We start from the raw sequence: 26,343 nt of genomic DNA, 5'->3' as shown, positions 1-26,343 counted from the left end.
TCATTCACCGGAGGAAATAACTCTTCATATTCCTAAACATACATAATTGTTTTCTCATGTGTTCTCTAATCCGCAGATGCAAGCTGATACGGAATTAAGCTCCTCTTAATGTCCCTTTAACATGCTGGTGCATTCACTTGCTGGAATTGAGAAGAAAAAACAAACACAAACCAAACCAAAACCCCAAAAAACCCAACACAAAGAACTGAACACAATACAGCACGAGCCACTTCGTAACTGAGGGCAGTCTGGTACTTAGAAGCCTGCAATGATGATGATTAAGCTCACAGTTCACACAGAAAAAAAACCCAGCCTATATGTCTACAAGTTTTGTGCCAGGGACAAACCAGGTACAGTTGAAGATCTCCGTATTTTAACACGGCAGCTTAATTTGCCATGGACAACATGAGGAATGAACAGACTACAGACTATTGAAAAAACCCCAAACCCTAAAATTCAGACCAGTAATTCGACACGTTGTCCATAATGAGAATTTTTTACTGAATGCTACCATTAAAAATAGAAGTCATATAGGGATAGAATACATAAGGTTTTTTTGCACATCTTTTTGAAACATTTGCATCAATCTTACAGTGAATTTTTCTAAGGCATATGCAAGACATTAACAGATTTGAAGCAGTATGTAAGATACACTAGAGTGCAGTAAGAAGTATTGTATAATATTGAAATATATTTCTGATGGTTATCGATAAATGTCAAAATAATATAAAATTCTTAACTCATAAAATGGTTAAAGAGATAGAATAAACTTTTAAGAGTTAGTTTAAGCATCTTAGCACAGGACATACTTAAGTAACAGAAGAAACCTTATCCTCTCAGGAAACCAGTTTCTTTAGCACAGATGGGAACTAAGGATAATAAGGACATGAGAGGAAAAAAAAAAATGCCTACATTTCAGCTATATGAACAAGACAGACAATATCCTTCTTGGACCTATTTCAACTGTATTTTGAAAAGGTCTGTTAAAGAAAAAACCCACAAAACAACTACAGGGCACTTTCATTGCATGTACCTGTTTGCATTTATCCTGTTGATTGAATCGTGCTTTTCTCCAGGAATACCTTTGAATCGCTGCCTACATTTTCCAAATTTTCCAGCTTAATTTCCTATTCTGTTCTCAGTTCAGTTCTGGCACCCTGGTGCATCATTAACTACTCAGTGCTGCGCCAGGGTGACCTGGTTGCAAGAAGCATTGGAAAGAATTAAGCCTGGAGTAAGCAACACATAAATAGCTTGTGTTTTACTTGCATGATGTTTCCCATCTGCTTTTCACGTCATTCCTTCAGCAGTTTTCCCTTGCCTGCATCTCAGAAAAGGCCTAGCAAAGCACAGCGTTAAGCCGGTCAGAATTCTCCACGGCAGATAGGAGTCAGCTAAGGTATACAGGGCAACAGAGTGTCACTGACCCTGCTTTTTGTCCATTTTGATAAGGCTTGATTCTCAGCACGGCTTCACTCATCTTGAACAGGTGTATGCAGAACTGCATTCCCATCATATACACAGCAAGCCCTCCCACCCAGTCTCAGAGACCAATCCCACACATCAGCTCTATACCTCTCTTCCCACTTGCAGCCCCAAGAACACTCCTGCTAGTCAACATTCTTCTCCTGGTGAAGTCTGCAGTTCCCTCTTCTGAAAGAGACTTTAACGTTCCTCGATCAATACATATCTTGAGATTGTTCTTCTCTCTACTCCTGCAAATTGGCACAGCCTATACTGAATGTATAATATCAATCATTCTATTAATCCCTGCTGAAGGTTAGTATCCAAGTCAGAGACTTCCATGTCCGTAAGTAAAGTTACTTGGATAACGGCCTAACTTTAAGAGAATTGCTCTTCACAAAGTTCACTTTCTTTAAACCATTTAGGATTTAATTGTAACTGCCGTCTCTGTTTTAAAAAGCAGTATTTACCTTCTGAACAGTTGCCTGTTCCAGCATGCTCTCCCTCCAGGTTTATCTACCATTTGAAGAAACACAGAGCAAAGCCCTGATCAACTACTATGTAACACTTCCTCCTCCTGTTCACAGCAGGTCTAAGGCTGCTGCGAAGAAGCAGATTGCCACAGGTTACCCCATTAGTCAATTAAACTTTGTGACTGTGAAGTTACTGAACTAATGCAGACATTAGTGGTTTACAGCTGGTATTTGTGGGCAACATAATACTTTATGTTTCCTTTATAAAGTTTGGCAGCTGATTATGGGCTCACCAGTGGGTTTCAACTACAAAAAGCTAAACTTTAACATCTAATCTGTGTTGGCTTTTGAACACATCACTATTCATAAGAACTGTTGGAAGCAAACACAGCTTTGAAAAGAAATTGTCTGGGTCAAAGACATGGAAAAGTTACACCGTAAAAGTGAATGTAATTTATATATTTAACTTCAACAAATACGTATGTGCGGATACATTCATTCTACATAAAATTCTTATTGTGCAGAATTCCTGCCTTTTACATTGTATGTGGGGCAAAGTGTATCTTAGCTCTTACTCAACACACCTAGCTCATCAAGGCCAGCTACTGCTCTTTGTCATTTCACATTCGGATAATATTGCCCCATCATCTAAGAAAACTCCATTAAGGAATACATGTCTCCTCTGGCATATCAGCAGCAAAGTTGATACCACTCAAAAAAACTGAAACCATCATCTATACCAACTTTTAGTAAAGTTTTTGGTATTAGGTCTCTCTTGTCAATCCGGTTTTCCTTTTAGCATAAAACATTTAAGGACAATGCAGGTGTAGTGGCAGTTTAACAAAACAGACATGGAAGGAATTATTTCAGCGGGAATCAAAACATGAATTGAACTAGAATGGTACAAGACATCACGAAAGTCAGTTCAGATGAACTATTAAAGGGAGCTTTACTCATAAACATGTCCTCCTACGTTCTAATAACAATTTAATTCAAGACACATTTTGCAGATGTTGAAGACTAAGTCACACAACGTACACACTTGTTAGAAACAGGGATGTTTGGAGCAACTGGAGCAAATCCTGCTTCATAGCAAGAATTCCTCTGAATTGCTTTATCTTTTGTTCTTCTCTAAACAAAATCTAGTGAACTTAAGACAGACTTCTAAGTGTTTTAAAGCATCTCCAAGATTCTCTGGAGCATGCCATTATGCTGCTTCAAACAGCAGTAGGCATGCACAGATTTCTTCTGTGACATTCCTTAAATTTCAGTTGATAATTCTTCTGCTTTGCTATTCAAGTCTTACAATATATCCGGACACAGTTCTTCTCAATCCCCGCCCTCTTCCTTGGACTGTATAAAGTTTGTGTATATAGTTTTACTTGAGAAGTAAATCCACTTACTACTTAGCACTATGTGCTTCTGTCTTATAGACTCACATACCTTGGCAAACATACACTCATCTGAGGCAGCTCTAAGCCTACACTTCTTTAATATGCAAGAACAGAATCAAGTTTAACAACACACCACCACCACAATAAACATTACAACTCTTACAAAAGAGCAAATAACGAAGGCAATAAAATGCTGAAGTCTTGCAACAATCTTCAAATCAATAATTCAATACTTATACATAAACAAAAATCCTTATACAGAATTCAAATCCTTTTATATACAAGGATGCAAAAACTCAAAACAACACTACTGGATTATAGGAAGTTCCTATTACTCAGATGTCATTTTGCTACCTGCTGAACCCCCCTCTGCATCATCATCTCCAAAAGTAATCCAAAGTTTGGCCCCTCGTCATACTTGTGAGTCCTGAACATACCCAGGTAAATCCCTAACTCTTCCACTCTTCCAAGACTATACTTGTTTTTTAATCAGCTGCCCATTTTGGACCTACCTCTGGTTGTCTAGTTACGCTTTTCTTTGGCACATTGAAGCCAAAGTCAAGAGCTTTGCTAAAGCAGAACAAACAGTCAGCTGCCAGTACAACTCCCTAATGGTTTTGTTTGGTTTTTAAGCCTGTAAGCTATGGGCCCTGTACAAGTTCACAGGCACTAAGACCATCGGGCCGAGAGTCTTTTGTGTGCAAGCGGTGTATTTGCTTTAACACAAGCTTCTACATACTGCACTTTAAGTTACAATTTCTTCTCCTCTGGAAAACCTCCAGACTCCAGGCCTAACCCTGTGAGCTTGTGGTCAGAAAAGGAGTTGCTTAAATCTAGTTCTCTTTCTAGAAAAACCACAAGTATTTCATTTACCTAAAACCAGTCACTGTCAATAAGTATTCTAGAGCAACAAAGTTTTCCTCCCTTTCACAGGACTCTCAGGTGCATTCCTAAGAACAAAACCGAAGATCACCTCTGATGTCCAAGAATTTTATGGCAGCAGTTGCTTTTGCATCTCAAGGACAAGCACAAGTCCTAGACGGGCAGTATTTAGGAGAATATTTATCATTTATTATACATTTGTCTTTAAGCTAGGAAGACATTACATGAAACGAAAATACATATAAAGTGAAAATAACCTGCTATCTAAGGAGACAGGAATCTAGGGCACCAGCTGCAACTTCAAGTCCTCAGATGTTTGCTCATTTATATTAATAAACAAAGAATTCAATAAGAGCAGTAAGGAAACTGCATACTGTATTTAAAAGAATTAACTGCCATACACTTCAAAAGGCAGCTCTTCCCCCAAGTTACACAGCACTAGGATTCTTTCCTGTCCAACTGCTTCATCAGTAAGGTCAGTGCGTACTTCTAGTCATAGAACCTCAAACACAAAATTTAGTTTCTGTTCCTGCTATGTTTTCAAAGTGGCTACCACATACCAGCCCCAAGCTATACGCATTTGTGTCACATATGGGACAAACAAATCAGCATAAAACCCAATGCTCTGGTATTTCCCAACAAGCAAAGCATAGAATTTGTCTTGCACAGAACAATGCACTTAAGAATTAATAAAAATCTCTCTTGTCCCCTAAGAACCAAACAGGTCAGGATCCAACACACTGTCTAGAGCTTGCAACAAAACAAGCCTCAGCTAGGACACAATTCATGGTATTTCCAAAAGTTCATCAACAAGAGAAGAAAAACAGATTTCCCCACAAATTTGAGAGAACTGTTTTGAGGACATAGCACACATTCTTTGTTACGATTAACTTGTAATACATTCAAAAGGATTTATTTTAAATGATAAATCAACTTGGCAGTAACATTCAAAATGTGGGAGTTAAAATTCAGGTGATAACAATTGAATCCGATTCCTGAATCTAAAGAGTTACTGATATTTTTCATTAGCCCAATTCCTCCAAATAACTCAAGCAGCACACAGGCTTGGGAAACAAGGCTTTGATTGTTTTGCCATTACACTGCTAAAGGACTTTGTCAATCCAAATCACCTGACAGCCAAGTCATCCCTTTAAAGCTTTGCTGTTTCATTTGTTTTCCCAACCCCCAATCACTACTGCAGGTAACCACAAACACACACCTGAACTGGAGGAAACATGCATTTTCACAGGTCAGTTAGCCATTCACTTGGCTACCTATTGTACTCTAGAAGCTTAAAGCGACATGGAATACCTTGGTTTTTATGAAAGCTGCCTACATGGTTGCAGGCAAAAGGTTGTTCACTAAAGCCCTCCTCTCTTTATGAGTACTTTTGTTGTTAGTTTGGGAACATGCTAACAAGCATACCCATTAAAAAGGAGAAAAATACACTCACATGTGTGAATGTATCCATAGAGTAGCTTTTGGGTACCCCTTGCAGTCTTTACATGCCCTGTATCTGTTTTGTTATTTTAACCATTCTTTAACGGGCATGGACTGCCACCAGCCTCTTAACCTTAAATGACTGTAATCCTCCATAGAAAGGGCTTGGCAACTCTCTCACACTTTCAATCTAAGAACTTCAAAGTTATGTGATAAACTACTCAATTTAACATTACCCTAAAACCCTCTGGCAGCACAATCTGCATATCTTCAGATTTAACATATTTCCATCTCAACTTTAGCAATGCAGGAAATAAAGTCCTGGAACTAGGTTTTATGAAGTACACAAATTCCATTAGTTTCCAAGTCACTTGGGCAAGTACAAACATCACTGGTAAAGAACAAGACAAAAAGCTTCAAAATCATGTTCAGCTGAAGTAATCCCATTGCATTTTAAAAAAAAAAAGGTACATTCCATCTCTATATAAGACTTTTTTTGAAGTTATTTTTTTCTTCTTAAAAGAAACAGCTGACTTCATAAAGGAACATGAGACTTTTTCAACAGTGGCTTCTAGGAAGACTGTTACTCTTTAAACATTGCACATCACCTAGTCATAGAAGGACAAAAAGTAAAGTCCTCTACCTAGGAGAAAATAAGCCCGTGCAAGAATTACAGCTGGGGCACTGACTGACCAGGGACTTGCGCTGCAGAAAAAGGTCTTGGAGTCCCACTGGGCCACCAAACATCAGCAGTGTGCCCTTGCAGCAGCGAAGGCCAACCTTGACCAGAATGTAGTCAGAGGTATTTAAGGATTTGAAAGACCTGACTAATCTCTTGTATTCAGGATTTGTGACAGTTCATCTACAATATCGTATCCAGTTTCAGGCGCTCCAGTACAAGAAAGGCACTGATACATCGGAGAGAGCGAAGGGCCACTGAGACTACCAGGAAGCTGTAGCATATGCTGTGTGAACACAGGCTGAGAGCTGGGCTGCTTGAACTTCAGCAAAAGGTTAAGCGGCGATCTTGCTGCAGTTTATAACTACCTAGTAGGTAGAAAAATATACACCCTTTTCTCTTATCTGCACTAAGATCAAGCCACATACAGAGGAACATTTGTAGAGAAAAAAAACAGGCCCTGCCACAGCCACCAAGGATTCAGGAACATTCTGCATAGCTTCAGGAACAAGTACTGCACAGAGCGTATTAAGACAGCAATATTGGGATCCAGTAATTTTGGTATCACTTGCTACGCATGTTAAACCACAATAGCAATGAACTTACAATGCAACATTTACTCATTTTTGTTGTTGTTGGATAGGACCACGTGTACAACACTGGAGAGTCTCCATCTCCAGAACAATTTATAGTAATTAAAGAGCCTCACAATAGCTGCAATGTACAAATTCTGTGCTGCAGTCCATCGTACTTTTGTCACACACCTACACAATACAGCTTTTAATTCAAAAAAATCAGATCATTCCTTCTGATTACAAAAGGCTTTCAGGTATGACTTAGACTGTTTTCTTTCTGTCTAAACAATGAGAAAACTGATCTTAGGGGTTAAGTGCCCTAATTTTGTGAATACGACAGCCATTCTTAAGCCCATTACAGTAGTGCTTGGTTAATAACCTGCATTAAGCGTCCAAATGATCTGGAACTCCTTGCAGGCACCACACTTCCGTCCTCATCCTTATTTTTATAAGAAAAATTACTTGGCAAACTATAGATGTTAAAAAACACCAAGGAAAAAAACCTACGTTTTGTAATATGTGCAGTGGCTGAATTCCCCACTGAGGAGATTGCTGTTGGAAGTTGTACCCGAGACATGCAGAAAGCAGCTTAATAGACCGAGTCATTTATTTCTTCCAAGGAAATACATGTTTGTCCCAGCCTGCAGGAACTCCTGACTAGTTATTATAGTTTTCAGATTTTATTATATAGAAAGGAAATGTTATGTTGGCAGAATAATGTTCTAACAGTACATTTCACACTTCCATGCCCTTCACCTTTGTCCCCAAAGTTTTGTAGTTACTCTTGGTGTGCTCCAGATCTCACTTGGTAGTGTCACCTGTGCCCTTCTGAAAGATAAAGGGAGCCTGCAAGAAGAATAAAACAGGTCAAGAGGTTGTACTCGTACAACCTCATGGGCCAGTACACAAATACAAAGCTTACAAAAGAAGCAGGAAGAGTTAACGTTTTCATGACACATGCAGAAATACACCACCACTGGAATAACTACCACAGTGGGATACCCTTGTAGTCATAGCTGTATTTGGTGATGGTTGAACACAGGGTTCTCAGTAAAGGCAGGCAAGAGGAGGAGGAGGAGAGGCTGCCCTTCATATGAAGGAACAGCTCAAATGTCTGGAGCTCCTCTATGGACTGGGCGCGAGTCCTGTTCAGTGTGCAGGTCTGGATCAGAGGAAAGGTCAGTGTAGGTGATGTTACGGTAGACGTTTGTTACCGACCACCCACTCAAGGTGAAGGAGGAAACAACACTTCTCTAAGGAATGGGAAGAAGTTTCCAGATCACAGACCCTGGTTCATATGAGGAGCTTGAATCTCCCTGACACTTCCTGAAAAGGCAGCACAGGGGCAGGCAAACAAGTCAGGAGGTTTCCAGAGGGTATCAGACATAGTTTCCTAGAATAGGTGCTAGGTGGGCCAACCATGGGTTAATTTTCCCTGATCTGCTCCTCACAAATGAAGAAGTAGTTGGGGGTGAGACATGCAGTAGAATCCTTGGCTTTAGTGATATGAAACAATGACATTCAAAATGCTGAAAGGTGTGAGGACGCTAAGTAGCAGAGCACACACCCTGGACTTCAGGAGAACAGACCCCAGTTTTGAAGAACTCTGGCGATTGGTAGGGGACATCCTGTGGGAAGCTGCCTAGAATAACCTTAGCACAAGAACATTCCAACCAGACACTGCGGAAAATAAGCAGGTGTTTCAGAATACTGCCTTGGCTAAACAGACATCTCACAACTGAGCTCCAGAGCCGAAGAGAGGGTACGGCACACAGGAGTACAGAAACATTGCCCAAACATTAAGTGCTGGTATTAGGAAAGTCAAAGCTTACGTAGAGTTCAAACCAGCAAGGGTCATCAAGAAATGCTTCTAGCAGTACATTAGCTGTAAAAGAACAATGAAAATACGATGGTTTAGTGACAGACTGCAGTGCTCAATGCCTTCTTTGCATTAAGTCTTCACTGACAGAGTTTCCCAAGTCCTTGTGTCTAAAGACAAGGTTCAAGAAGGAGATGAACAGCCAGTAGTAGCAGAGGATCAAGTCAAGCATCTCTTAAGAAATCGTGACCCATACAAGCCCGTGGGAGCAGACAGGATGCATCTGTTGGTGCAGAAAGGACTGGCTGATAAAGCACGGCCTTGCTGTGACATTTCTGGTACAGATAAATATTACATTCGTCTTCAAAGAAGTTGAAAAGAATGATATAGCAAAGTGCGAGCTGGTCAGCATTAGCCTCATTTTGGTCCCTGGAAAAGTCAGTGCAAGTACTATTGGAAGCGACTTCTGGGCGCGCAGAAGAGAAGATGACTGAAAACAGCTAACAGATTTACCGAAGTGAAATCATGCTTGAGCAAACTGTCTTCTATGCAGAAACAATATCTGTGGGTTAAAGGAGAACAGTGTCTTTCTCAACTACACAGGGAATACTGTGTCCAGTTGTGGGACCCTCAGTCCAAGAAAGATGCTAATAAACTTGAGCAAGTCCAGTAAAATACCACTAAAATGATCAAAGGACTTGGCTATGTAAGATGAATCTGAGGAAGCTCAGCTTGTTTAGTCTAGAGCAGGGCAGGCTTTGGGTGACTGAAGAGCAGTCTTCCAATACCTACAGAAGGGGTTACTCTGAAAACGGAGCAAGGCTACTTTTTTTTTTTTTTAACTTATGTCTTTTCAATTCTTGATTTTATTTAACCATTCCTACTCAACTCCTGTAACTGTAGCTCATCTTTCATATCCGACATGCAGCAGCTGGTTGTATGGACATTAGGAGGAAGAGCACTGGGCTGATGTAACCAACAAAGGTCACACACACAGGTAGAAATCAGACAACATCAAATATTCTTTGGGCCATATTTTCACTCAAATATCAAATGGACAGTCTCATCAAGATATTAATAGATTTGTGCCTGCCCTTCAATCTTCGTCGGTTTTCAACTTTAAAGGTTACCCAAATGAATTCACATTCACTATCCCCAATAGGAATACCTTGTAAATCAATGTAAAATACAACCTGTGATAATTTAACTTCAGTAAAACCTTCTAAACATGAGCATTCTTTAGGGTTAACATCATTACTAAAATTTATTGCAAATACTTACGCTTTCCCAAAATTTCAAGTTTCTTCAGTGTGTTTAATGCTAATGTTAACTAAGGACTTCTAGAACGAAATGTAATAAATGAAGTGAGAAACAAAGACTGACAAAAATTACTACTTTTGTTATGAGATTGTTTTTCACCCCAACTCTTCTACACACTTGTCTCTGTTTTTTTTTAAATTCTATACGCAATCAATCACAACAGGCTCAATCTGGGGAAAAAACAATATCCCATGTAAACTTCAGCAAAATTCCCATTGCTTTATTCTACAGAGATAATATCTGATGTTTGCATTTAAATCTGTATTTCACTTAACTGTGTGGTACGTGACTGAACATAACACAGTGCTGTCTGTGTAGGTGCTCTTCACTAATGCAGACAATTTGATAGCTAGGACTTGAAACATTTCACACCTGCTTCTGACTGCTGCAATTCTTGATGACTTGGGGGAAAAAGTTCTACCAACAAACAAATTATTTTAGTGAAGCTTGACATGAAAAATCAAGCCTTGATTTCATCTCTCCTTTCTCACTTTCAAACATGCACAGACTAGAAACTCTTCCCAGAAGATCTTCTCCTGGAAAGGTAATAGAGGTCTTTGTGTTTGGGGTTTTTGTTGTTGTTGTTGTTCAGGGCTTTTTTTAATTTAAAAAGAATCCAGTTTCACCAATTCTATCCCTTCCAAGCAGTACCACACTGAGTATACATGTCTACCGCAGCCACTAAGGAGCAGATTAAGCCAAGAAGTTGCAGTAAAAGATGTAGGACAGTTTTAATACTTTAAGTGACGTTTTAAAGAAAGGTACGTATTGACTTGACCAAGTTAACATCCACATGTTACAACCACAAGCAATTTTCTCCATTCTCAAGTTTCCCACCTTCCCTGTTCCCTCCATCCTCCTCCAACTTTTGGTTTTCGACAGTTGCCTTGCTGGAGTGAAGTTGAATTATTTCACAATGTTTGCTAAATGAACACAAAACTCCAGTTTTTCTAAGCAAGACTTGGAACACATATTTCATCTTTCAAGTTACTGAAACTACTCATGCTTAAAACCACTTTGCACTAAGCCTATTAAATATCTAAGAACTACGGAAGAGCAACCTTCCAAAATATCTATTCTATAAAATGAAGTTAATGTAACTGGGAATAATACATTTTCAACTTCTCAAAAAACTTCATAAGCAATTATCTAAACAACTTACCAGAAAAAAAACCCCACACCACAAAACCAAACCCCTCCCCCCAAAAATCCATAGAACACTTTTGATTGCTCCTTATCTTTTGCTGCCTTTTCCTATGTTATCTGCTGTAACTCACAACTCCAAAGGATCATGAGGCTGTTTCTTATACTTTCACATTCTTATCTGAGGAACTTATATACAGATGTGTGTGTTAGTCTCACTCTGAAGAGCCAGCTTTTGCCTTAAGGCTTTATTTCTCAATATCTACTTCCACTGCTGGAAAAAAAGTCTTCTTTGCTCAAGAATTTTACTTCCACGATTTGTTTCACCACCTTATTCTTGTCTCCAGCTTACCTCCCTACTTGCCTTTATTTAGGCATTTCAGAAACGCACAATTGCTTCCCTGTACTATTTCCTTACCAGGAGTTGTCTTTTTTGCCCCCCAGCTATATTCTTAAAGACACCATCACTAACCAGCTCTACCACTTCAAGAGGATGAGACTGCTAGCCTCTCCTAATCACTCTACAACTATTTCAGAGAGGCTTGTAACCCAGAAGGTCCCACCTCGCTAAGTGATGCTGTAACTACTACCACCCTCACCAAAGATGTTTCACCCAGGTTTTTCCAAAAATCAGCATTTCAAAGAATGTACTTAATGTAATGCCTCCCCAGTCTAAACAAAGCCGTAACTTAGACAAAAGATAAATTTGGGGAAAATCTGTAAGTTAAGGTCCCACTAATGTCCAGTCAAAACATGCTTTATGACTAACAGGAAGGCACAAGACATTTGGAAAGCTTTCAGCATACAGCTTTTCCTTGCTAAAATTTCTGAGCCATATTTAAAGAATACAACTGTTTTAAACGTTTATGCCTCCATACCTGTGGATGACCAGTACACATAGACGCACTGATTAATTTTAATGGGCTTGATGTCATGTGACCACATTTGTTATATGAGCTTTGTGTGCTACCTATTTTATTCTAAAACATTGCGAACAGGCAATCAAACCTTTGGCAAACAAGGATTCTGTGCTGTTTGCTATTTTCTTATTGTAAGGGGGGGGGGAAATCACTTACATAAAGCTAAATTATATTCTTACATAGAGCTCTAGGTAACAATTGAGAATTTCTTTCGTCATCCATCTTTGACAAGACAGCATGTCCCAGGGAACATGATTGTAAGGAAATGTCTTCCATTTTAGCATGAACTTTTTGGAATCGCTAAAAAAAAACTTAAGTTAGGAATTTTAATCTTTTCTACTTTGGGGCAAGTTGTTTGTGGAAAAAGCTTTTCCAAGTCAAGTTTTTGTATTAGGCAATTATTACATAATATATGAAACTATATCTACTGCTAATGCTAATAACCATTTTTGCCCCACAGAAAACAGAGTACTTCAACTCTAAAAGCTGCTAAAATATCTCAGAGAAGTACACATTATTCACCAGTGATTGTCCAGAGAAAATGTCAGTGACAACAACAAAGTAGGACAGTTTGGCTGAACTGACTTAAAACATAGAGTTTTACTATGACCTGAGAAAGCACATACACCGTCCGTATCTTTTGAAACTGCCAAGGTTATTTTTAGGGTCCCATAACAACATATGCCAGTAATACCTTACAATCTACTAACATATTTATTATGTAAAAGTTAACTAGCACATTCCTTACCAGCCACAGGAATACAGCAAAAAGACCAAATGAAAAAAGCAGGATGAAGAAATAGTCCTCTAACTATTAGTATGCACAAGAATGTACCTATGCCTCTGCTTTCGGCATGCTATTTCTGTAGTAGTTAAATCCTTATCTTCTGAAACATTTCATGAGAATGTTCATTCACATACTCTTCCCCTGCACTCCATCCCCAGTCAAGCAACCAACCTTGACAGAATTTAGCTCTTGGAAAAAATAGTTTGGAGCCAGACATTAAAAATTGCCTTTTATAGTGCTGTGATTTCGGAGATCAGAACCTCAGATTCACTAATATAGCATTTATTACCACTTCTGTTATCATACTTAGAAGCACCCTTACAATAGCTCAAGATTTCTTAATGTTAAGCATTGTACAAACAAGGAAGTCCCAAAGGGCTTTCAAAGAGAAAAAGGGATGAAGACAAGCAGATGAAACAGTACTGCTCAGGACAGCAAGCACTGTCCTCAACTCTAAAGTAGCCTAACTTGCATTACATATTTTTAACTGATACAATGAAAATTACAGTAAACTTAATTTTCCAAAGTTACTTTTCTTTTTTCTTTAAAATGAGAACAGTTCCTTCCAAGCAAGAGCATCAAAATGCAAGAGAAAAAACACAAAATCTATCAGAAACCGAGTTCACCACCATCTCCTCCTCCCTCTCCCCTCCAAGCATGTTCACAGGCTGTTCAAAGGGGTTACTGATCTCCAAGTCATTAGCCTCCAGACCAGTTTATCCCTCCACTTATATCGAGCCCTGGTTGAAACAGAACCACCTATCTTCTGTCTATGTAGACAGGAACAACTGTGAAGGTACACCGAGAATACATTCTGAAAAATTACAGGCAACTGATTTGTCTTGCTCTTTTGGGTGATTGCCTGTATGTACAGTCAGAGCATAATGTCACTGCACTATCCCCACACAACAAAAGAGAGTTAAAGTCTTTCCAATTAAACTCCTAAATACAGCATCACTGCTAGAAGCGCTGCACCCCAAGCTGGAATCAACACAGGTCCACACAGCAGCCAGCGAGGTATCAACGATAAGAACACTATCTCCCAAAATTCTCAGTGTTGCCTGGACTCTAAATACACTTAATAGCTGTTTGAGGGTCTTCATTAGTAACCTAATACTAATTCTACATGGTTCATTCTTCACCGTGCAACTAAAGTCAGAAGGCAGTCATACTGACCCCTCTGCAGGAAGCATAGAAGGCTCTCCTAATAAATCCCTTTGACCTAAGAAATCAAGAATTATTTCTGCAACAGTATTGCAAGTCTTCAGGAAAGCATAGCTCAAAGTGAGTTGGTAAACAATACAAATTCTGTAATCAATTTATAAGTAAATTTCAGATAGGTTTTGCAGATCGCTTGATGAAAAGTCAAGACCAGCTTTAAAGCACTGAGTTTTCTTCCTCATTTTAACTAAACTGATGTTTATTGAAAACACTCCCTTCACCAGTGACAGAAAAGGAAAGAATATAGCCATCGGTTAAAATTATTTCCACCTGAGGGACAAAATTAAATTCAGGTCTCAGAAAAAGCAGCAACTCACAAATAGAAAGGTAAAAGTCTAATTAAAAGCTCCAGAAATCTATCAATCATAGGATTAAAAACATATATTGCAGCCAAACAGATGATGTAAAACTGATATACAAGACAAATTTATTCTGACAGACCAGATTCAGTTAGGGAGGAAAAAAAAAAGCTGGAAGAAACTGGCAGAGAGGTAAGAGTCAGCCCCTTAAACTCTCTTTTCTACAGAGATGGCTCTCAACTCACCTAAAATTTACTCAGAGTACAAGACCACAGACCTGTTCCTCTTATAAAAATAGGTGGACAGACCTTTTACTTATTTAGTATAGTTAGAAAAAAAAACCTGTCAGTTGCTTACAAGGCCATTTCTCACTGGGGAAGACGTAGTTCTTGCCACTGATGAGAGCCATTCAAGACCTTAAATGATACGTCTGACTGGACAACATTAAAAACAGATTTGAAAACAGACAGAGCATTACGGATCTCTGGAGAAAAGGCTTGAAAAACACTGAAAACAGAATAGCTTGGGCCATGCTGCAATGAGAACCCAGCCCTTCCTTATCCTGAAAATTACTTAAAAACAAACAAAGAAGTCAAATTGATATAGCCTTACACTGGCACCCAAAACATGTTAATGATCATAAAAGGGATGGGAGTGACAACAGCAGACCCAAGACAAAAATATTATAATAATGCACTTGAATCAACACAAATTAACAGAAACAACCTGTCATCCAAGGAGCAGAAAGAAGACAACCACAGGAGGCACATTCTACCAGCTGATCTCAAAGACTTCACAAGAGGATGGGGCACAAAATTTACCTCTATCATGCTTACATTTTCAGAACACCACCGCTCATCTATAGATCCCTGTAACAGGAACGTACAGATAGACAAACACCTGAAGAAATCTTTGCCACACATTACCTCTAGTCATTCTTCTCCATGACATAGCCAACATTATTTTTCTTCAAAAAGCTTTGCCATTTGAAGTTCACTTCAGCTTTTCCCCCCAAAGTTATCTTGGCTCCTTCCTTCCTTCCTCACCTGAGGTTAGAAACTTCCTTTGTCTCAACTTGAGGAGAACAAACAACATGGCTTTGTCTTGCAGGAGCAAAAAATAAGCCAAACAGGAGAAGAGAAGACACTTTAGGGAGCTGTGGAACTGCAAGACAGAGGGTGCGCATGTTGATTCCTACAGCTGCCACCATCAAGCCTCCACCAGAAAGTTGTCTCCACTTAGAACTAATACATAGGTCAGCCACTGTTGAAAGGAGTTTCAATACTGAGCCACAGAAATTCTTCATCTGATCCAGTATGTGTCTGTAGTTGCAGAGAGCAAACAGCTGAAAGAACCAAGAGGTACTAGGTTACTTAGGAAGAATATTCTACAACCTCTTCATGAGGTTAACACAACATTTGAGGTAATTCATTATTTGTAGTATTACAAGACACAGTGAAGCCTACATCAAGACCAAAGTCCAGCAGCAGACCTGCACTTCACATAAGACATTTGAGTGTTTCACGTTAACTTAGAAAGGAAGAATCACCTCTTTAATCACAAGGGGTTCGCCACAGCGTAGTATTTCATAAGGCTGAAGGCACGTTTGAAGACAAGAGGCTCCAGAAATTGCAAGTTGACAATCATTCCGAATTGGAAAGAGCTAGTTACGTTACTTCAGTAACAAGACTTAGTTATATTTCGTAGGTTCACATGTAGAGAAAGAGAGGCAAGTAAGGAAAGAAAAATAAAGGAAATCAGGAATTACTGGCAGATGGGGGATGAGTTACTTCTTCATTAGGTATATTTTTAAAAAATAACAAATTACATTATTTCATTTGCTTGAAAAAATACTGGAGTGGCCAACTGCAGTCCTCAGCCAAAGGTGAAGCGAGCTCAACCCAAGCTTAGTCTTTGGAAAATTTATCCGAACATGACAGCATCCTTAGGCAGGTGTAATATGTGGAAAACAAAGAGCAACACAGTTCTGACTAGGAAAGCATGCTGACACATTTTGACTTTGAACTCAAAGCAAAATGGTTTTTCCATTAATTTCTAGTGAATCAAGTGTAAGCCAACATATTATTAACCAACAGCTTCTATTTGCCATCTTTGTTCAGGAATAACTAAATCTTCTAATCAAGGAAAAAGGGATCTCATTAGACCACCACCAGAGGAAAAAGCTATTAATTTTAAAAGATCAGCTGCAGCAACAGGCAGCCAAGGGAAATCAAGCACTGTGGGCACCCCAAGAACTATATCAAGAGTCCTAATAAAAATAAGTTTCAAGTCATTTGAGCTATTAGTTCCTGGGAGGGAACACATCCTGATTTAAATCTTCTGAACAGTCTCACCAGAAAACAAGCTCAAATCTTAACATACAATGGCTGAAACTTACTCACTGAACACCCTTATTAGAGCCAAGTTCTTTTCCCCTATCATCCTTATCCAAGCATCTTGAGATTTCTGTGGGAAAACCATTTTCCTTCTGCTCTGTGGAAGGGCAGGAATAACTTAAATACTACTGAAATGCACACAATAAATCCTATCAGATATTAATGTCTATGCAGGACAGGTTATTTTTGTTTTAAACATAACTTCTAGCAATCGACTTACAAATGACAGTGTACAACACCAGGATTTTTATACAAATTACTGGACAAATGGAACAGTACTAGGATTTACTTTTTTTTGGCCTCACAATCCATCTATACAGATAAGCTCTAATGACTTCAGTACAGACTTCCCCAAATTCATAGACACAAAAACTCCAGGGGGCAAAACCAGCAAAACTCATCATCTTTATTTTCAGACTTCCTAAAATACAACAGCTGTTCTTTAGTGGGGCAACTTTCCTTTCACCTGATTCTTTTGAATGAATCAATACTCAGCTGCAAAAGGAAGAATATGAAAAAAGTGAATAGTCTCAGAGAAACTCATTAAAAAACTCTGCAGTGAGTAGTCTGCTCCCTTTGATCTCAGAATCTAACCCAAATTTGTGCAAATACAAACAACATGACAATGGCCACTATTTGCTTTTGTAGCTACCAAATTACAATAGCTAATTTCATCCTTCGTCCTGTTTCCATCACTTCAAAACAAGGTAATGAATTTAATAGTGCAAGACTCTGATCCTACACAAGTGCATGTCAATATCCAGCCAAGCACAAGTAGTCAGCGTTAAGTTAGTAAAGGGAAGTATCCAAATTAACTAACTCCGTCAAGTTTTCCCAGGATCAGTACCTCTGAGAGCAAGCTCTTCGAAGCCAAAGCCATACATGTCTACTTATTGACACAAGACCTAGGAAAAAGAATAAAAAAAAAAAAAGAAAAAGGCTCCTTGCAAGGTTTTGGAGACTATTTCTACACAAACAAACAAGTGGTAATCCCTAGTGGGAAGAATTCTAGAAAAACAGAATGTCAATGTAAGAGTCAGTATAATTATATGTGCATGTGTTTAACATTGCATTCTGCAGTAATATGGAAGCATTCAAGACAGGAGCTTAGATTTAATTTGGAGACAAAATTGAGGAAGTTGAAGACTTATTACAAGCCAGTGCAACTTCAGCAGCTACATGCACCTAGGCCAAAAACACCATAATAATATATTTGTATAACAGAAACCCCAGACCACATGAAAACTCCAGAGTAAGCAGATGACTAAGCTTCTAAATTGCACCTAAACGTGGACACACTCAATTTAGCTACTCAGACAAAGCACAGAACAGATTAGTCTTGCAAGCTTTATCAAATTAGCAAGGTAAAGAATCCTTCAAAGTAGAAGACAAAATAAAAAAACGGTTAACACAGGAGACCTATCAATTAAACCAGATTTTAAGTCACCAAGTATAAATTCATCAAAAACTCAAACATGGTTAAATTCTCAAAAGAAACTTTTATACATACATAACATAACTCCCTGTTAACAGGCAGTGAGATAACTAGGCATGAATGGAAGGAAAACCACAAAGGCTCATGCCTCATATTCGAACAGAAAGCAGATACTGACCCACAAGACTTCCGAGCAGTTTCTCCATATCACTTGTTCCTTTCAGAGCTAAAGAATACAACTGTCAAGCAGGTGGCTTTGATCTGCTCACTGCATTTACACATCATCTCAAACAAAACTTGACTATCAGTATTATTAAGTGTTACAAAAAGCCATATGTATAATATTTTACAGATATAGAAAACATTTCCAACAAAGAAAATCACATAAATAGAGAATCACATATAAGAGCCAAAGCGCTGCTAAGCAAACTCTGATTAGAGGGGTTTGATGAAGCAATCCTAAAGAACTTTTCAGAAAGGTACACGGTTCAAGATCTTTATGGATGTATTTACATATTCTTAATTTCTAAACCCTAACTTCTTCACATCCTTTATTAGCACAAAACGTCTTATCAGTTGCATAGCTTAACTAAAAGAATCACTGTGCCCACCCCCAGAAGTTAACTATTAAATTATTAGTTTTCTCCGCAACACAAAAGGTCTATAAACTTATTTTCAGCAGGATGTTGAGTCACTTGGCAAATGTGGAATGGATTAGTAAATACTAATGACAAGCCACAACATCAGCTGTATCATTGTGCTGCCATACAAGGTCCTCTGTCAGGCATCACATCTTGGATTTGGGGAAAAGTCTAGATCTAATTTCATGTCTGTCTCTTCCCATTTGAGAGGATGGCTATCCTGAGGGTTCCTTCTCTAGAACAAAGGTAAATCAGGTTACTTCTTGGAAGTGACAAATACTTCTTTCACCACTTATTTTCTCCAATTAGAATCATTTCTTTGTGCAGTAGTATACAACCTTCACCTCTTTTCAGGTCTTTACGAAACCTAACTGAGCAAAAGCTTCAATCTATACCACATAGGTATAGTTAGAAGACCACCATAGACTGTAATAACAAGGTAAACCACAACACAAAGCTAATACTACTTGCTATATTTGTAAAGCTACTATTAAAGATGAATCTGTGTAAAAAAGCTTAGGATGGTTTTACAACTCTGTTTCTGTGATCACTGGTTAATCTACGGACTACCCTCAAGACAGAAATCACAGGTACAACTCTGCAAAAACTACACCTTCAACAAAAAAAGAAAGAATACATCACATTTCTCATGAAGAATCAGTAATCCAAGCTCTGGTGATGCCCATTTCTTGTGGTATCAGGAGATGATCACTGGTTCATTTAGTAGAACTTCTCAATAAGAGATTGCCCCCCAAAAAAGTTTTCCCATTTTTGCCTTGAAGTTGTGTTTTCAGTTTTCATGGGGTTTCATATTAACACAAATTTAAACAATATTTAACTTGGCTCCACTAGCCCAAACAATCTGTAACATTTGTATAAACATAGCTCTAAAAGCTTAGTGGCAAAATATTTCAAGTGGTGCCACTAGATCTCTTATTAAAGCAAAAATTTTCTAACTTGAACAGGTATGTGGAATTTTTAGCTCAAGAATGCAGAAAGAAGTGAAGACCTTTTCATAGCATAAGAGTCTAAAAAGTCACTTGGTGTGTGGCCATCGAGAAACTTGTTAAAATTATTTCCCAAACATACAAACATTTCTCCGAGATACAAAAAATACCTTTGTCATTTCAGTTGTAAATAAAACCCAAATGATAAATTAAACTAGTTAAAGGCTACACATCAACCCAGTGTCATATCAAAAAGTTACAGGTTGCTGTGGACCACAGAGAAAAATGAGGTGCTCTGGTATATCCAGCGGCTGGCTGATGTTTCACCTATGAGCAGAATTCAGACTCAGAGGAATATGAAGTCTTTTTCTCTATACTGCTTACATGAGGAAATTCCATTTAATGCAATTAGTAGAAATCTAGATTTAAAAGAATTGATACAAGCTTTAAAACACAGTTGTAATGAAGATGACAGTGAACACCAAAAAACAGTGAAAGACTTGTGATGGACTAACAATAAGAAGTTAAGATAGTATTTAAAAATATGGGAAAGAGTGTTACTATGTGATCCTCTATGTGTATTTCCACAAAGTTTCAGCCACTGAATGCTCCAGTAATACACTGTTTAAAAAAACCCAAACAAACAGAACATCCAACACAGCTACTCTTCTTATTTATCAGTAGTATATCTCTGAGGTTAAATATACAAACTCAATGTTGTGAAATAGCTACTATTGTTCTTCATGCAGCCATTAATTTAAAATTTAAATCTGTAAATAACACCAAAAATTATCAGGACTAAGAGCACAATGATTACACTCTCATTCTTTTTAACTCTTAACATACAAAGGCCAAGAAACTTACTCTTTTGGCTTCGCTTCTTACAGAAGGCAAGGGAACTTAACATCTCTGTTGCAACAAAATTAATTCAGTCCCCCTAAAACTTTGGCAGTAACAAACTACCATTTTTAAGTTCTTCTCAGGTGGCCAACTAACTTTGCATTTGTCAATCATTTTAAACCAAAAATGAAAAGTTTAATTCTAACCCTTGACCCTTAAGACCACATAAACACGCTTCACCAACAAAGCACACAAAACATTTGTGTTATCACAAATACTCTGACTGGCTTGGTATACTATTTTGCTAGTGGTTTGTTGCTTTAGGGTTCTTTTTTTCTTTTCTTCTCTGAACTGCCAGGTTGCTACCCATCAGTTTTAGAGAGTAAATGGTTTCATGCACAGAAATTGGGCTTTCTCTAACACCGACATTGAAAACTATTGTTCACACAGCTGGGTTTAAAACAGCAGCTGATATAGCCAGAAAACATTAAAGACGGTAGAACAGTGTAGTTGGAAATCTGCATGTTGTTATCATTTAAGAGCTCTCAACACTATAAAACGTATTTAAAAACATTCAAGGATGCTATAAAGGTTAAGTTCTGTCCCTGAATGAAACTTTAAGAGGACTCTCTGCAAAAAACCCTGTATTTGCTTAGTAACCTCATCCAGCTTGCTTCCTTGGAGGAAAAATTGCTTAGGAGTCTGAGGTTTCCCCAATTCTATGACCCAGAAGGAAATAAAACAGCAAGTCAGGCCACACAATCTACAGCATTTGCTTACAAGCTCAAAAACATTTTAAGTTATCAGCTAATCTACGTAAGGCACAACTAACTCCACTCCTGAGGTCATCCGTGGAGCCCAGCGCAGAGCTGCGCTAAATCTCTGTTTAACATTCCACTCTGGACATCTTCCTATCTAGCACCGGGCATTCTCTGAAACGTGCCATATGCTATGCATTAAGCAACGTCAGAGATGCCGTCCTCTGCACCAAGCGAGTGCCAGCACTGTGTCAGAGAACTAAAGTTTGCTTTCAGCTTTCTCCTTTAGAAACTTGTTAAGCAAGTAAAAAGAGTCAACTTTCAATAAGTAAGATTTACTATGAACACATTCATTCGATTCTCCCATGCTGAGGCTGGAAGCACCCCGCAACATTACACTACTATCACAAACCCTGAAGTAGATAACAAATTAAATAATCAGCTTCCCCCCAGCAGCATTAAGACAGAAATTAGAGACTGTTTTAATGTGACTTCTTATCCATTTGAACTAGTTTATGGCAGCACTCGATTTTTCCATGGTGATGAAGTCACCACACTGAGAAAGTAAGGAGAAACAGCTACCAGCCACCAGGTGAAAACATCCACGTTTCTAACTGCATATTAAATTGGTGTTTGCATGGACAATGATTACTGCTGGGAGCACTCCAGGTAGAACTCTAAACTCCACTACAAGCAAGTCACTGCAAAACCCAATCAGATGGTAACTGAAAAAACATGAAACTCTAAAACTGATTTTTTTTTTTTTTAAAGCAAGAACAGCAGCAGGATAGCTGTAACTTCTGAAAAGCTCCTCCCCTTCCCTCCTGAAAACATTAATCCGTGTTTGATTACTGAAACGGCTGTATGTACTCTGCACTGATAGGCAGGTGTTGAGAAACTCATCCCAGGTGGTTCTGCAAGTACTTGAGGAGCCCTTAACGGTTTTTACTTACAGTCTCTCTGCATTCCTGGGAATATCCCTCGGTACAGTTTTGAGTCCTAGTCCATGACAATCCACGTTAGAAGCAATACATGTACATTTATGCGGGCATCCTCCAACAGGCATCCAATTCACGGAGCTCCAAAAGCTCAACATCATTCCAAGGCACAGAAACGCACTTCTTCCACCAGACAACATGGTTTCTTGATCACTTCAGTGGGTATAAAAGTGTGCGCAAGCAGCCGGCCCTTAAAGATGAAATGCCTCTAAGAAGAAAGGGAAAAAGAAAAGAAGAGGCTCTTAGTACAGCCCAAGGGAACCCACCACTGCCATCCTCGCCGGAGCACCAGCAAACCTTCAAAGGCGCCTGAAAAGGTTATGTTAGGTGGAAGAAGGTGGGGAGTTGCCTTTCGGGCTCGGGTTTCTTTCTGTTATCTACGACCGGTACCAGAAGGCAGACAGTCTAACAGCGCTCCAGCCAGATGCGTTCCTCAGATGAAAGAGAAAGCGGGAGCGGAGGTAAACACACACAAAACAGCCATCAGAAGCGGCGGCAGTCTCCCAAGCAGCCTCCTCCGCTCCGCATCGCCCCACCTGGGCCGGGCAGGTAACCCGCGAGGAGACGACCGCCAATTCAAAGCGACCCCGCGGCGAGCTCCCCGGGCGCGCTCTCCCGCCGCTCGGCTGCTGCTGCGGCTGCTGCTGCCGCCGCGGGCCCGCACCCCCGCGCTGGCGGCCGCCGGGGCCGGCGAGGGGCGGCGGAGGGGGCGGAGGTGGCGGCGCTCCCTCCCGCCGCTGCGCTCCCATTCACTGTGCATGGCAGCCGGGCGAGCGCCCGCGGCGCGGCGCGCCGCCACCCCTCCCCCCTCCCAAAATATCACCCGCCGCGCCCATTGGCTGCGGCCGCCCTGACGTCACCGAGGCGCTCAACTTTTGGAGCGGAGGGAGGGTGAGAGTTTGGGGGGGCGCGCGCGGCGGCGCCCCGCGACTGGGAGCGGAGGGTGGGGCCGCGGCCCGGCCCCGCCCCGGGGAGCCACCGCCCTAGGTTCCCGCGTGCCCGTTCCCGCGGCGCCCCCTGGCGGCGGGCGGAGGACGTTCACCCGCCTCCGGGCCGCGCTGAGCGCCGCGCGGGGCCGCCGTTCGCTTCGGGCTCCCGAGCTCGGTGCTGAGGGGAGCTGCAGCCACGCTTGCCTGGACATCAGGCCCCGCAAGCTGCCCGCAGGCCGAATTCCGTCCGGATTTGAGGTGCATTTTACCTGAAGGGTACTGAAAAAGTGCAGGACGCCCTGAAAGTTGGGTCACATTTGGAGGGTAGCTCCGAATGGCGCGTCCTGGGAGACGCACAAGAAGGCGTTGTTCTAAGGTGACTCCCAGCCCACCAACAGGAAGGTTCTCCCTGCAGAGCACCATACACACAGTGACCTCCTGACCCGAAATAAAAGCTCGTGTATGCACATCATGAAAACCTGCCAGCTTCAAAATAACCTCGTTCCTTATTTTGCACACTTAAAAATACTTCAAAAGGCACATTTACACATAACATGCTGGGGAACACAGATAACCTCTTCTTCAGCTACACCACAGACTCTCAGTCCGTGACTATGGAGTCCAGGCTCCGTTCCTGCCAGTAGGGAAAAGTCATCCTCTCAGACTTCAACCAGGATCATGGCCACCTAATACTACCATGAACCCCTCACAACCTCTCCAAAGGTTTGACAAGGCTACAGTACACTAGGACTCAAGTTCTCCGGTTGTGCTCAACAATGTGTTCTCGGCTTTTACCTACACGCATAAAAATTTAGTATTTTAAGTGAAGGACTTGCAGGAAAAAAACCCACCACCGTAAGATGTTCACCGTAAGGTATGGACATGGCATTCCAGTATGCAGGAGCACATCTTAAATACATGTTCATTTCTTGGCAACATTTGCTTCAAGTTTTGATGACAAAAATTTCTAATTACCTCAGGCATTCCTGCCCACCTTGATAGGTGTTTTTGCCCAAGCCACTGAAGTGTCACCCTTTACCGCCAGCAAAGCAGCTACTTGTGTAACTGCTCTCCCTAGCAAGCAAAGACTTGACACTATAGAGCATTTCCCTGTGAAGCTTGCCAAAGAGCATGTGCAGGACAACAAGTTAACCTTCACTTCTCCTGGTCTTTGTCTGAAAAGCAATAAAGTGATTTTCACATTTTATAGTGAATTATTTACATGAGAAATCTCATTTTTACGTAGAAACCATTTTGATCAAGCCCCAAGACCAAACCACTTACACGACTAGACTCAAAGCTCAGTTAAGTGGTCCTTATCTAGCAGCAAGAAAGTTCAGTGACAAATGACACAAGGTTTGAAAACGCACAGAGGGACTCAGCTGTCACCCCTTTAAGTGGCTGCTTCATGCTGCTTCAGAAAAGATTAGAAAATACTGTTCTCCCACCTCTCCCAAACCTACAAAAGCCAAAAGTTTGGGAAGGTGTATGTAATTCTGTCTGGATCCCCACATTGACTTCTCTTTTCTTGGGGCAAAAGCCAGAGGAAGATCACTTTAACCTCCAGCATTAACAGATGAAGCGAAGGGCAAAGCCACAAGAAACCACTCTCCAGCCTTGTTGCTTGTACCCAAAGCAGCAACAATAACTGTAGGAGCTTGAACCCTATCCCTCTCCTGTACCCTCTTGAGAGGGCAGAAGCACAGCCAGCTCCAGGCATGTCATTGACACTCATCGCTATCTATTCTGAGGCAAGCACCCTCAACCAAGTGTTAGCCTACGAGAGATCAGCTCTTGAACAAGCAACAGCTGGTCCAGGCCAGACAAGACAGAAATTGCGCTGCTTAGGAAGACAAAGTACTCTAAACGCTCTGAATTCTCCTCCACACAGACTGAAGGTAGGCATCCTTCGCTCGTTCGAGCAGTGACAACACTTCTGTTGGAACCAAACTTTGCATGGTAGCCAGGCAACATCATTCCAAAGAAAGATTTTTTTTTTTTCCTGCTCTAGTTCACTAGTAAGCATCTTCCTAGCTACAAAGACGGCCATATGGAGAGGCACGCACCCCTCACCTCCAGATGGAAGTACGGAAGCTGTCGGATACTAAGTAAATATGATTACAGCTAATGCAAACATGATAGCCGGAGAGTGTGTGTTTGGTTTTGGGTTTGTTTTTTTTTTTTTGAAGTTAGTAATGTTTAAGTGTGATGAACTTCAAGTTTTAAGAAAGGCTGAAAAAGCTCCCTCATGCCTCTTTAATACTGTCATCCATGGCAGTCAGCATATTCCATGCTTCACTGCTAATCCCTCACAACAAAGTTCCCCTGAAAAGGACAAGTGAACCAGATAAAATGGCAGAAAAATAGATGAGCCAAAAGTCAAGCCTATCCTCGAAATACTTCTAATTATTATAAAAATCTAAGAGACAGGTTTTCCTACATTCCAGTTAAAATAGCTCCAAAAAGGAAATGATCACATATATCTCAAGACATGCCACAGTGAAGCAGAGTGTTGACTCTGCCGTTTTTCCTTTGCACATCTACTAGGGCTTCTGGCTCCTGGCAATTACCAGAAGCTGGCAAACTAGTCACTAGTCATCTCTGAGTACAGAGTTGGCAGAGGTCAGCACAGCATGTGTTACACTGAACTGCAGAAAACAACAGATTATGGACTAATTTGAATCTATCAAGTTTCTTATTTTGTAATTATACTAATTTAAACAAGTCATTTTTATGAAGCTATCTAAAGCTGGACAGTTTTTATCCATGCTATTTCCTGAAGTATTAGGAACTACCAACACTACCATATATGTAAAACGCCTTACAAACAAGATCATTATCAAAGGTGTGCTGTCTACTCAGCAGGGATTTAAATCTTGCCTGCTGCTTCTGCAACTAGGAATATAGTCATTTCTCTTAGCAAATGAGTACTTCACTGTACTTTGCATCAGTTTGGTGACTATTTAATACATAGTTTTATTTA

The 26,343-nt window shown here is 40.2% G+C and overlaps 1 protein-coding gene across 1 annotated transcript in view; it reads right to left on the bottom strand.

The window, feature by feature from the left end:
• The window catches only part of SLIT3 (slit guidance ligand 3), a gene marked incomplete at its 5' end in the record, with an annotated part of 526,167 nt that extends 503,596 nt beyond the window's left edge, over positions 1–22,571 (bottom strand). The window contains one exon of the mRNA XM_082006257.1: positions 22,387–22,571. Coding sequence (XP_081862383.1) covers positions 22,387–22,571 — 185 coding nt within the window. The remainder of the gene's footprint in view (positions 1–22,386) is intronic.
• Between the last annotated feature and the right edge of the window lie 3,772 nt (positions 22,572–26,343).

Source organism: Phaethon aethereus (assembly GCF_964289735.1).
Source record: "Phaethon aethereus genome assembly, chromosome: 14".
NCBI lineage: Eukaryota > Metazoa > Chordata > Aves > Phaethontiformes > Phaethontidae > Phaethon > Phaethon aethereus.
This window is presented reverse-complemented; position numbering and strand designations above follow the sequence as displayed.